The sequence below is a fragment of the Ciconia boyciana genome, chromosome 16 (genome assembly GCF_034638445.1).
Source record: "Ciconia boyciana chromosome 16, ASM3463844v1, whole genome shotgun sequence".
In the NCBI taxonomy this organism is placed as follows: domain Eukaryota; kingdom Metazoa; phylum Chordata; class Aves; order Ciconiiformes; family Ciconiidae; genus Ciconia; species Ciconia boyciana.
Window position 1 is genome coordinate 157,087 of NC_132949.1, and position 12,961 is coordinate 170,047.

Consider the following 12,961-nt stretch of genomic DNA (forward strand, 5'->3'; position numbering starts at 1 on the left):
TTTGAGTATAGGTGATGTTGAGCTTAAGGGGGTTCCTTTCTTTAGGAGGAGAAGGAAGTCTCTTGAACAGCATGTAGACCTCTGTGAGACCTAGGGTTTGAAGTCCTATGGCCTCAAGCGGCAGGATGTCCTGAGCAATCAAGCTGAGAAAAATGGCCTGCAAAAAGGAGGGGCTGCTTGCTTTTGCCTTTGTCATCTGTGACATGTAACTCTTTCTCCTGACCCTCTTCCTTGTCTGTCTGTAGGTCATTCCACACCCTAAACCTCGTTCAGCACGATGGATCAGTACCTCCATCCCTGAATCTCAGTGGCAGAGTGATCTGGCTAGGAATTCCTCTGCAGAGTATCATGTGAACAACCTAGTGAGTCCAGTGCTGTTCCATGAAGGTCTGAAGCATATTCCAGAGAACGCTGTTGTAGTAGAGATTGCTCCACATGCCCTTTTACAGGTATTATATTTGCTTGTGTCAGTATGGTACCACATTGATATGCTGCTGCAGGAAGGAGATGGAGGGTCTGAGGACTGCTTCCCCCCACTCCCCAGTTCCAAGAACACTTTCTCCCTCCAGTATTTCTGAGTGTCTCCCAGTTTTAACATTTTCTTGATGGGTTCTTTGTGTGGGTTTTGATGTGATTATTCTTCTTTTGTTTGGTTTGGGTTTTTTGGGGGGTGTTGTGTCTGTTAATATTTAATTTAAAAAAAAATCCCAACACACAACCACTTCCCAGCCCAGACATTCACATTGTTGCCTTTATTCATTGCCTTGTATTTCAGATAGCTCATAATCAGCTCTCTGAACTGTGCAAGGAGTAAGGAAAGCATTTCATTGTTTGGATCTAATGGAGATTGTGTGCAAAAATTGGGGTGGGAGGAGAAATTCAAGAATAACAGGCCTTCTCTGTGGAAAATCTGTTATCACCATCTGTACACTGAATTTGGTTTGAGGTTCTTGTCTTAGAAGATGGTGGCTGGCAGTGGTGTTTTCCCTTCTTCTCCTAGACCAAGTAGTCTGAGACCGCAGGAGCTTTCTCTCTTCATAAACTCCTTTCCCCTAATGATCAGATCATTATTCCTTTCTCCCCACCACGTAAGGTCTTTGTGGAATTAGCTCCATAGCAGAGAATGCAGAACATGAGGTACATTAGGATGCACTTGCTCCACAAGATCAGTGCTGTGGTCTCGTGTCTGTCCCTTAAGTCTCAAGGACTGATCTTTTTTATTTGGTCTGTGGTACACAAGAGGAGAAGTATTAAGAAGAATCATAGTTACTTGTGAATCAAGTTTAATAGCTATACAGTGCTTCTGAGTTCCCATCCAGTGTATATTTATTACGTCATGTAGTCTTATTTATGCTTTGAAAGTGACTTGAAGAGAGAATCAGAGCAGAGCTTTTAAATTAGGCAGGTATTTTTCTCTATAAAACAATTTTGCACTTCATGTTAAAATCATTGTACAGTTCTGGATTCTAATGCACATGACTAAAGATTTCTTCAGCTGGGCTTGAGAGTGTTCTGGTTTTCTCTTCCTCTCCCTTCCTTCTCCCATTTAAAGACCATGGGAATTGGGACCATCAAATTGAAGAGAAGATACAAGTTGGGGCAGATGTTCAAGACTGCGTTTTTTGATTTAATAGCTGTCGCTTGGAAAATGCTCTACGATGCTTCAGACTAAAAAGGGCTGCTCCTGGGACTAAGGGCCTAAGCTGTGTGGGGTGTGTGTGTGTGCACGAGTGGGAGGCTTGCAAGGGTGATCTTGCAAGTTCTTGAAGTGCAGCTTTTGATTCCACTTGACAGTCTGCTTGGAAAGGGAGATTTGTGTTTTGGCAGAATTAATGAATATTACGTAGGTTGTGCTTTACCAGATGTGCAACTTCTTGGGTTCATGGAAGGGTATTGTGCTGTGCTGCTCTTCCTCTTACCTGTTAAACTGGTGTACAGTCTAGCACCTAGCACAGAACTCTTGGCACAGAAACAGAAGTGGTTTGAGATCTATAGAGAAAAATTCAGAGACAAAGTAGTAAATAATGCCTTCCACCAATGATTTATGGACTCTACTTGACCAGGCTATCTTGAAGAGAACTTTGAAACCAACTTGCACCATTCTACCTTTGATGAAGAAAGACCACAAAAATAATTTGGAGTTCTTCCTAACACAGACTGGAAAGATTCATTTAACTGGGTAAGGCGACTAAGGGAGGAGGGTGACTGGGGTATCAGTTAGGAGAGAATTCAAGTATCTTCTCTAGCATGCATATCTTCACAAGGATTGAAATACTCCCTCAACAAACCTGGAAAAAAATGGGGTTTACATCTGTGCTTTACGTATTTAACATGCTCACTTATGAAATGTTGCCTTGGGTTAGAGACTGCTTGGGCTGAGAAGGTGCCTTTTAAAGAGGAGGAGTCCCATTCTAGAGGCCTAGGAACTTGGAACTAGCTCTTGGAAATAAACTTTGCATCTTGTAGACTGTTAGAATTACAAATTTGGCTGCAGTAAGTGTTCATGGTACTCCTGGAGAAATCTCAGACATGGAGCCCAAGACCAATTACTGTCTGACCTCTAAGTATTATGATCCATTATTTTTTTTTTTTTCCCCTTCCTGCGCCCGCCCCCCCCCCCCCCCCCATACACAGTGTCTTGATCCTTTTTGTCTTCCTAGGATAAATGTTATTGGAAATAACTTGTTCCCACGTGTCGAATACCCTGTCCCAGTGGGAACACCCCTTATTTCTCCATACGTCAAATGGGACCACAGCCAGGACTGGGATGTTCCAAAAGCTGAAGACTTTCCATCAGGTTCCAAAGGCTCTGCATCTGCTTCAGTCTACAATATTGGTGTGTTTGCCTGTTTGGGGGTTTTTTGTTTATTTGTCTCTTTCCTACTTTACCTCTGCATTTCTTTTGTAAAACTAGAAAAGGATATTCAAAGCAGCATCCTTGAAGCCATCTTCTGAAGCTTAATGTTTGGTTTGGTTTGGATTGAAAAAGACTGGATCTGCTTCTGAAATGGGATGAAAGAATATGAACAGAGCAGGAAACTGTCTTGATTCAGACTCGCAGTAGTTTTAAGAGCTGCATGTTGCCAGGCAGGATAGTTGGGGAAACCACTAGAACCTCTTATAGACATTGAGGGGAAAAGACCTCTGTATTGGAGGGTTTGTATTATTTTTATTCTGCTCTCTTATTCTTTGACAGATGTGAGTCCTGACTCTCCTGACCACTACTTGGTTGGTCACTGCATTGATGGCAGAATCCTGTACCCAGCAACTGGGTACCTTGTACTGGCTTGGCGAACTCTGGCACGGTCTCTTGGCATGCCTATGGAGCAAACGGCTGTTATGTTTGAAGAAGTCACAATTCATCAGGCAACTATCCTTCCCAAAAAGGGTGAGTGAGGAGTGCTGGTACAACTGCAAAACTGTGTAATGAAGATGAAGGGAGTGGGAGGAAAGAAATGCAAGGGGAAAGTGAGAAGGAACACAGGAGAAAGAATATAGAGGAGTGCAACATGACCGAACAAAGAAGTGAATTCATACAGTCAAGTAGCACATGTTATGGTCATCTTTATTCCGTGTTGTGCGCAGTGAGTCTGGAGATGGTGAAAGAGAAAGATCTGCTCGAGGATGGTAGCAATGAATGACCTCACAGTCCTGTTTTCCTCAATGTTTCTTGCAGGATCAGTACAGCTGGAAGTAAGACTTATGCCTGCTTCCCACTGCTTTGAGGTGTCAGGGAATGGGAATTTGGCTGTGAGTGGTAAGTGAAGGAAGCGCAAGTGTATGCACTGTCCTACTAAAATCCATTATTTACGGACACTGATGATTCTTATTCTTGTCACTGTGCCCATCAGGGAAGATTTCCCTCCTAGAAAACACTGCTCTGAAGAACTTTCATAACCACTCAGTTGACTTTCAGACCCAAGTAGACACGAGCTCAAAGTTCAACCTCTTGAAAGAAGACATTTACCAAGACCTGCATCTACGTGGATATAATTATGGACCAACTTTCCAGGGCGTTCTGGAATGCAACAGTGAAGGTGAATTTACTTTCTGTAGAAGAATGATGAGCATGGTTATTGTAATGACGAATATTTGATCTTCTAATTTCATTTGTATTAACGGTCCACCTGACTGTGCTTTGTGCTGTAACTGTAATTTGTGTAGTAATGGAGAACAACCAAGTGTTCTGACAGAGCATTGCGAAAGCTGTTATCTCCAATGTAGAACTGACTATTGGAGTTTACAGGGGAAGCTGGGTACATACAGCAGACTTTGCATTTGATAAGCAGTGACTTCTGGCATCCGCTGAATGACAAAATCAGTGAGGCTTCCCCTTCCTCTTCTGCAGCAAGCACAGGGAAAGTTCTGTGGAATGGGAACTGGGTGACCTTCCTTGACACTCTGCTACACATGATAATCTTAACTGAGACTGGGCGCAGTCTACGCTTACCCACCAGGATTCGCTCAGTGTGTATTGACCCAGTGCTGCATCAAGAGCAGGTGTGCCAATACCAGGACAATGTAGAAGGTAATGTCTCTCATGCTTGGGCTTTTGCTCGTTGCTTTGACTGCTCTGTGGATGAATGTATGACTTCCTAAGAAGGAGGATGGACTTTGGGGGGCCCTCTTAGTCTCCAAGCTGTTCTGCAGCTTCTGTAACAGTCTGACATAGGACTGTTCATCTGATCACCTTGAATAAAATACTTGTAGTGTTTGATACAAACTTACATTTCTTTTCTGTCTTTCAGCTTTTGATGTTGTTGTGGACCGCTGTCTTGGTAGCCTTAAAGCAGGAGGTGTTCAGATCAGTGGTCTTCATGCTTCTGTGGCACCACGACGACAACAGGAACAGATCCCTCCCACCCTGGAAAAATTCTGCTTTGTGCCCTACACTGAGAGTAACTGTTTGTCTTCCAGTGTCCATCTTCATGCTTATCTGGAGCACTGCAAAGGTAGAGTGGGATTGGTTTCTTGTCACACTAGGGGAATCTTGCAGCCTGACAGAAATATCTGAGAGAAGCTGTTCATGCTACTTCAGAACGTCCAAGAAATAAAGAGTTGGTCTCTTCAGTAGGAGTCGTATGTCTGTACGCTTGCTAGAAGCTAAAAGCTGCTTCTGCCTGAAGTGTGGGTAGGAGTAAAACCGTGGGGAGGGGTATCTACACTTCTGTAACAGTCAGTGCAGTGTCAGATGGCATAACCCCCTCTGCAAGCAGAGAGGAACAAATCATCTTCTTTAAGGAGAAATCCAGCCTAGGTGCTTCAAACACTGACAGGAGATCCTACTTCCTCAAGTCTTCAGCTTTCTTGTTTTGTTTTTCCCTGTGAATTGCCAAGATGGGTAAGCTGATGTGGCTGTTCCCATTTGGTTGTGGGCACAAGAGCATATCCAAGGAAGGAAAGTGGTTTAGTGAGGCATGCCAAAAAAAGTTTGTGTTTGCTGCAAGAATAGAATAGGAGCGTCTTAGTCTATTGTGAAACTGGTGGCCTAGTGCAGTGCTCTTGGGATGGGGAGACATCCACTCAGCTCATCACTTTAAGTGCCTTTTCATCAAAGGGAAAAAATTACTTTTTTTTTTTTGAAGTTTTTACTCTAGTGATGAATTTTGCCATATCTTGAGACAGCGATTTTGTCATTCTGTATTGGTAAAGTGTCTTCACACTCATCTGTTGATTTGGCAATAGATTTTAAAGATTTCTCTTTTTTTCTGCAGTGTCCAAATAGTGTCCCCAAAGTTTTTTACATATGCTGTCGTGGGATTTTTATTTTTCATAATGCTGTTTCTGATATCAGTCAGGATGAGCTATTTTCTATCTGGTTATAAAGCAAAAAAGTATTTTAGTATCTGTGGAAACTTACGATTTGCCTCCACAACTCCCTAAATCAGTCAGAGGTTTTCTGTTAGTTGCCCTCTTTCAGTCGGAGTCTTGCCACAGGTAATGTTGGTGTTTTGAACTGTCTTGCCACAAAGCCTACTTGTTTGGGGGCTGCAACTACTGCACAATACGTAATCGTGTGAATGTACAGGACCATGCACTATATCTTTGTGGCTATGCTAATGATAAAAGATGCTGTAAATTGTGGTGCTGATCAGCTGGTATAGCAAATGGGGGCAAAGAGGAGAAGAAAAATCTTTGGAAAATCTGACTTTTCCTTTCATTTCCCCTTCTATTCCATAGATCTGATCCAGAGCTTACAGGCTAAGGTGGCAGTGCATGGGATCAAATTAGTCATCCCTGGACTAGAAACTGCAGTGGCTGCTGCAGAGTCTTCATCCATACAGAAAGGCCTTCAGCATATCCTTGCTGAAATCTGCCATCTGGAACTGAATGGAAACCTCCATTCTGAGCTGGAACAGATTGTGACTCAAGAGAAAATGCACCTCCAGAATGACCCTCTTCTCAATGGATTACTGGATTCTTCAGAGTTGAAGACTTGCCTGGATGTGGCATTGGAGAACATGACCAGTCACAGGATGAAGATAGTAGAGGTTAGCTGGAAGCCCGGGATGGGCACTAGCAATAGCTAGTGTTTCCAGGCCTTCCAGTAATCTGATCGCATACTTCTATTGTTCCAGTTATAATTCTGGATATCATTCATGTTTCAATTTGGTTTCCTCTTTTCCTTCCCCTTCATTTCTCACAGGCTCTTGCAGGAAGTGGATGTCTGTTGTCTCGTGTCAGAAGTATTCTGAATACTCAGCCCCTGTTGCAGGCGGACTACATTGCCACTGACTGCATCCTGGAAACTCTTTCAGCTAATGAAACAGAGCTACAAGATGCGGGCGTTATCTTTAGCCAGTGGGATCCATCTAGCCTTCCCTCTGGAAATCTGACCAATGCTGACCTGGTGGTATACAACTGTTCAACGAGTGTTCTAGGGAACACCCCTGAAATTCTCTCTAATTTGGCAGCTGCGGTGAAAGAAGGAGGGTTTGTTTTGCTACACACCCTTCTTAAAGGAGAAACTCTTGGAGAAATTGTCAGTTTCCTTACAAGTCCAGACATACAGCAGAAACACAGCTTCCTGAGCAAGGTAAGCCTCCTGGAAGGACAACTACTTTCGCAGTGGATAGTCTGGAGTCTGCTGCTTGCAGATGCTCTTGTGGTGAATGTTGAGTAGACATCATTTACATCACTCTCCATTGAGGCCCTCTGCAGGAATATGTAAGAAACACTTCTTCAGAAGAGTTGTGAATTTCCACATACTGGGTTGGGAGACTAAACTGTGAGTTCAGTCAGGAAAGCCTTAATGCATTGAAAATCATTAATTGTCATTTATATATCTATATAATCTGTATGAAAACACTGGCCAGGACAATTCCTTCATAGCTAAAATAATGTACTGCATTGTTGGGTGGCATACAGCTTTATCACTGTAGGATCCTAAAATGCTTCAGTATCAGAATATCTCTCTTCCTTTTGATATCTCTGCTGGGAGGGAGACTTTACAAAGTAGTTAAGGTCTTCTAACATTGAAGTGCTCACAGAAAGGAAGGCTTCTCTCTTGCACTTTTCTTTTTTTCTTCCTCCTTCCTTCTCTTCCTCCCCACTTTATCTGATCCCTTAATGAGATACAGCAAAATAAGCCCTCGGAAGTACGGGAGGGGGCCCCAGCAGGGTGTCTGCTTTATATCTGCAAACCAGTATAACATGCAGATGAACTAATGCCAATGCTGGCACAAGAGGAGGAGAGTCAGTAGCTAGGGGAAGGGTGGGAACTGGGACATCGCTTTCTCTTGGCAGCTGTTAGACTAAGCAGTAATGGGAAACTGCCCCTCTGCAGAACATACGCATTCTTCCTGATTTGAGTGGCTGTAACCTCTCAGCTCTTCTTTTAGAATAAGAAGAGAGTAGCACTTTTAATAGTTTAACTTTTTTGTTTATAATTCCGGAGTGTGGTAGTTGGATTTTGAATTTCCCAATGACATGGATTCTAGCCCTTCGTTTTCTGCAAAGATTTTTCAAGGAGTTTTGAGAAGAAGGGGTGAGTTCTTTGCATCTTACCTAGTGAAGAGAGGGATAAAAAGAAGACTGAGATGCTACCGAAGCTGATGACTTAAAACCTAGATCTGTCATAAATGTTAGTAGCCTGGTATTAGCAAATCCCCTGCGTAAGGTACATAGGAGTTGAATGCACCTTCTCTAAAGAAAATAACACTACGCAGGTGAGAGTGGGCAGGACTTAATATAATTCTTAAAGTTTTCTAGATAGGGACACTGTCCCTAGTCCTTCATATACGGGATCATGCTGTAAAAACCTTCCGCTGTTTTGTGCCTAGCATATGAAAACCGAATGGATGGTTTTCCTAGAGCCTGCAGTCATCTTTATTTCATTCAGATAGTAGAGCTTCAGTGTTTCTGGACATGCCATACATGCATTTTCATTCTCTTGTTTTTCTGAAATGCTATTTCAATGTAACTTACGTGTATAGGTGCTTCTTCCCTGCTAGTGGTTTGTTGCTTCTCCCCACCCCCCTGCAGCTGAAGGATTTGGGTGACTTGGTTTTTTGTTTCCTCTGTCCTGCTTTATTATTTCTATTGCTGACAGGGCTTATGTGACATAGGTTGGTAACATCTAAACTCAGTGTTTCCACTTCTGTGATTTTTGTGTGCTGGAATCCGTACATTCTGTTTGTCTCTGGAGTTGTGTCTTACTGCTGGAATTAAATTCTAGACATGTTCAGATATCCTATGGGATTTGACAGCATGGTCACTGCTCTGTTTTTTGCACATCTGGTAGCATGGTAAGACTAGTTTCCTAACCAGGGCTTCGAGATACTTGTAGTACTGCTTTCTGAGGATCTTTTAGGGAAGAAGGAATAGTCTAGATGTGGATAAAATACTGTTATGTTAATCAAATATATATTTGTACTGAGACAATATAGAACAGATGCCAAGATTTCTTGCTTTTGCTTGAAAGGGGTGGACAGTACCTGTTGTTCCTGGTGAAGCTGTCTTTGAGGAGACTCAACATGAAGTATAGATGTGACTGGTATTTTTAACTGACTTTTGACTTTCCTGTTAACTGTTGTTTTACCTGATTTGACAGGCACAGTGGGAGGGCTTATTCAGCAAAGCTTCACTGAATCTGGTTGCCATGAAGAGATCGTTCTTTGGCTCTGTTATTTTCCTGTGTCGCCGGCAAGCTCCTGACAAAACACCTGTTTTTCTGCCAATAGATGATACCCATTATAAGTGGGTTGAATCCTTAAAGGTGAGAATTCCTGTGTCCTAGATATCTGAATTTCCAAATCATGACACTTTCTAAATGAGATGTTTAGCGGTGTTAAAAGAATTAAGTTTAAGTGCGTGTGTGTGTGTGTGTGTGTTCATTTACTTTTCTTACAATAGAATTTATTAATCTCTGCCTTAAGGATACAAGGGCTGTTTCCTTTCTGTGGTTCCTAGTAAAACAGTTTGGGGTTTGTCCTGTAGGAGATCTTGGCTGACCCATCAGAGCAGCCTGTGTGGCTGACTGCCACCGGTTGTGGGAACTCAGGAATTTTGGGAATGGTGAACTGTCTCCGCCTTGAAGCAGAAGGCCACAGAATCAGGTACGTAAGCATGCCCTTGGGTCACAGTTAGAGATGAAATATTTGTGTGTTAGCTTCTTTTCAGGCCTATAGCAAAACAAACAAAATGACAACTCTTGGCTTCTAGGTGTGTGTTCATTTCCAACTTGAACCCTTCATCAGCTGTCCCACCCACAAGTCTTTCTTCCTTGGAGATGCAGAAGATTGTTCAGAAGGACCTGGTGATGAACGTGTATCGTGATGGAGAGTGGGGCTCCTTCAGACATCTCCTGTTGCAGCAAGGTAACTCCTTTGAGGTCTGAGGATCACTTGCAGGGCCTTCAGTCCGAATGGACTTTGAATAGAAAATGAGTAGCTATTGTTGCTACAATTACATTTGATTGTTATTTTTTAATGGATAACTTGGAATTCTTCTGCTCCAGCTCAGAGTGAACAGTAGCATGCTCTGGTGCTAGGAGGGGGGATGAGCTATTTGGGGTATGGGTATAATTGCAGGGTAATAAGAAAGGGCTTTCTGGAGAGCAAATGGAGGAGCAGGTAGCAATTACACAAGGAATTTACTCACTCTGGAAAGTGTATGCCTGTGTTAATGTGTGTAAAGGTCTTATTGTTCCTTCTTCTGCAGCACAACCTCAGGAGTTGACAGAATATGCCTATGTAAATGTGTTGACTCGTGGAGACCTCTCGTCTCTCCGTTGGATTGTCTCCCCACTTCGACACTTCCACGCAACTAATCCCAATGTTCAACTCTGCAAAGTCTACTACGCGTCTCTCAACTTCCGGGACATTATGCTGGCCACAGGAAAGCTTTCTCCAGATGCTATCCCTGGTGAGTTAAAATTACACTAGAAGAAAATGTATTTATGTATTACCGTTCTAGAATTTATTCACATAATCTCCTGAATGTTAGTTATGCACTGGCTAAAGTGTGTATCGGGTTTTGTTTAGCAAGAAAGCATACTTTTGAAAAGGAAGTATAGCCCTGCTACAGGACTGTACACCAAAAGCTTGTAAGTTCTGCTTCCAGTTGCAGTCCCATTTTTCATACGGCAGAATTAATAAACCTTGCTGTGAGGAAACATTACTAGCCCCATTGCATAGATATCAAGCGTGAGCTGAAACAACTTGATGTGGAGGTTCCAGAGGTGGGCAAGGTACGTACCAAGATGAGAATGTTGAAGTTTCGTGCTGCCATGCTACTGGACATGCTTTGCTTTTAGGGGAGAAAAATGCAAGGGGAAGTGGTCTCCTGTCTACAAAATGGAGGTGAATAATATTTTGTCTCACAGGGAGTTAAGAATTAACATAATGTCTGTTGAATGGTTTTAAAGCTCTGTTGAAAGGAGCGGGGGCAGAACATGTAAAAAGTGTGTTTGGAGATTCTTATGGGTGACTTGACTAGGGCTGGGTTTCCATTCATAACTGAGATCAGTCTCTGCCTAAAATGGGTGTTTGCAAAAATTAAGGTTTCACAGCGAAGCTATTTTTTGCTGTGATCATCCTTTCTAGTTTATGTATCATTCTTTTTTTAAAGAGGAACAAAATTGCCTCTGAAACAGGATGTTTCAATGAAATTTCTCAGATGAAAACTGGAAACTAAAGCAATATCATCCAGGATAAAGAGTAAGATTTAATGAGACCAAGTCCTCTTCTGCTACTCTTGTTCTTAAGAGCGAGGAATTAACTGTGTACATAGTAGACAAATCCCAGCACTTTTTCTGTCTCTGGGGTTCCATCTTGTACTGTTTTTTCCAACTTGTACTGTTGTAGTAAATTCTTGACCGAGGGATTTTAGAAGAGAAATTTCCTTTGTAAAAGATGCTTACATTCTTTCAGGTAACTGGGCTTTGCAGCAGTGTGTGCTGGGCATGGAGTTCTCAGGACGGGACCTGGCTGGAAGAAGGGTGATGGGATTGCTGCCAGCAAAGGGGCTGGCTACAGTGGTAGACTGTGACAAGAGGTTTCTGTGGGAGGTGCCTAAAAACTGGTAGGTCAACTTCTGTTTTCTGGTTTGTGTATGTGGTTAAAATTTGCCTTCCTGCCTGAGGCTGATGACAGCCCTGATCAGACTAGAGGACTGCATAATGGGTAGATTCCCTTCTGGGAAATAACAGAGCTATAGTCTCCTGAGCAGCTGTGGGATTTGGCTTAGATTCACTGCAGGAGTTGAGTGCTGGTTTTTGTACAGTGGCTTGCACAAGGTTCTCGTCTCTTTCTTGGACTCTTAGCTCCATGTGTTTCAGTACACGCTGGGATTTTGGTGTTGGTTATGTTATTGGTTAGTTACTGAAATATTTTTGCAGAAGGATGAAACTCTTGGCTGTGCTTGGCAGCTGTGGTAGGTAGCCTGCTGTATGACTGAGAGCCGTTTATACTTTTTGGTCTATCTCGGCACTTTAACCTTTCCATTGCAGAAAAGCAAATTTCATCAGGAGAATCTAGTAGTGTTTTCCAAGGCTAAAGATCTCCTCTCTTTCACTTTGCTCCTTAGGACTCTGGAAGAAGCAGCTTCAGTGCCTGTGGTTTATGCCACTGCTTATTATGCTTTGGTGGTTCGAGGTGGTATGAAGAAGGGTGAGAGTATCCTTATTCACTCTGGCTCAGGGGGTGTGGGCCAAGCAGCCATTGCCATTGCCCTGAGCATGGGCTGCCGTGTCTTTGCTACTGTAGGTGAGTACTGAGTGCCCAACATGGGGGGGGGGGGGATAATATTTTTTTATATATATATAATAAATAGAGTAAATGTGTGTGTGCGCACATGTGTTTGTATATAAAAATGCATACTTATGTATATACTTCCCCCCCAGTATGATCTCCTGTAATGTTGATCTAGTTTTTAGACTGAAAACAGGATAGATGGTAACTACAGCTACTAACTATGCACTTGAAACTTACACAGCACAGACAAATTTGTCTACCTCTGTACACTATATAATCAAAAGTATGGAAGAAGATCAAGGTTTCTTCATTTTAAATTCAGTAATGTGGTCAAAGAATGTCTATCTATTGTAAGGCTTGGTCTGTGTCTGCTCCTTGCTCTATCTCTTAAATGCGCAATAACAATTAGACAGCCTTTGTCCTAAGGTTTGACACCTTGAGAGCCTGAAAGCTTTGAAGCAAGTGCTTGATGGCTGCTCAGACTTACAGTCCTTGGGAAAAGAGGTGCAGATGAAAATAGGCTGTTTCATCATAAAAAAATTTAGTGTAAGAGTGCTGGCGTCATTCAACTTGTCTTCTGCTTCCAGGCTCCACTGAGAAACGTGAGTATCTCCAAGCAAGATTCCCACAGCTGGATGCTAATAGCTTTGCCAGCTCCCGAAATACTACCTTTGAGCAACACATACTGCGAGTTACCAATGGAAAAGGTAAGTTCAAGGAATACTTTTTCCTTTGTTTGTCAGCTATGCCACATTATGCAGTTGCAC

The 12,961-nt window shown here is 42.6% G+C and overlaps 1 protein-coding gene across 2 annotated transcripts in view; it reads left to right on the top strand.

Annotated features, from left to right (window-relative positions):
• The window catches only part of FASN (fatty acid synthase), a 51,713-nt gene that overhangs the window by 18,071 nt on the left and 20,681 nt on the right, over positions 1–12,961 (top strand). For both annotated transcript variants that reach the window (XM_072880729.1, XM_072880730.1), the window contains 17 exons: positions 246–449; positions 2,064–2,179; positions 2,661–2,836; positions 3,197–3,388; positions 3,677–3,757; positions 3,852–4,037; positions 4,349–4,528; positions 4,749–4,952; positions 6,181–6,491; positions 6,647–7,036; positions 9,053–9,217; positions 9,439–9,557; positions 9,664–9,818; positions 10,162–10,365; positions 11,373–11,523; positions 12,028–12,206; positions 12,782–12,901. In XM_072880729.1, the coding sequence (XP_072736830.1) occupies positions 246–449; positions 2,064–2,179; positions 2,661–2,836; positions 3,197–3,388; positions 3,677–3,757; positions 3,852–4,037; positions 4,349–4,528; positions 4,749–4,952; positions 6,181–6,491; positions 6,647–7,036; positions 9,053–9,217; positions 9,439–9,557; positions 9,664–9,818; positions 10,162–10,365; positions 11,373–11,523; positions 12,028–12,206; positions 12,782–12,901 (3,133 nt within the window). The remainder of the gene's footprint in view (positions 1–245; positions 450–2,063; positions 2,180–2,660; positions 2,837–3,196; positions 3,389–3,676; positions 3,758–3,851; positions 4,038–4,348; positions 4,529–4,748; positions 4,953–6,180; positions 6,492–6,646; positions 7,037–9,052; positions 9,218–9,438; positions 9,558–9,663; positions 9,819–10,161; positions 10,366–11,372; positions 11,524–12,027; positions 12,207–12,781; positions 12,902–12,961) is intronic.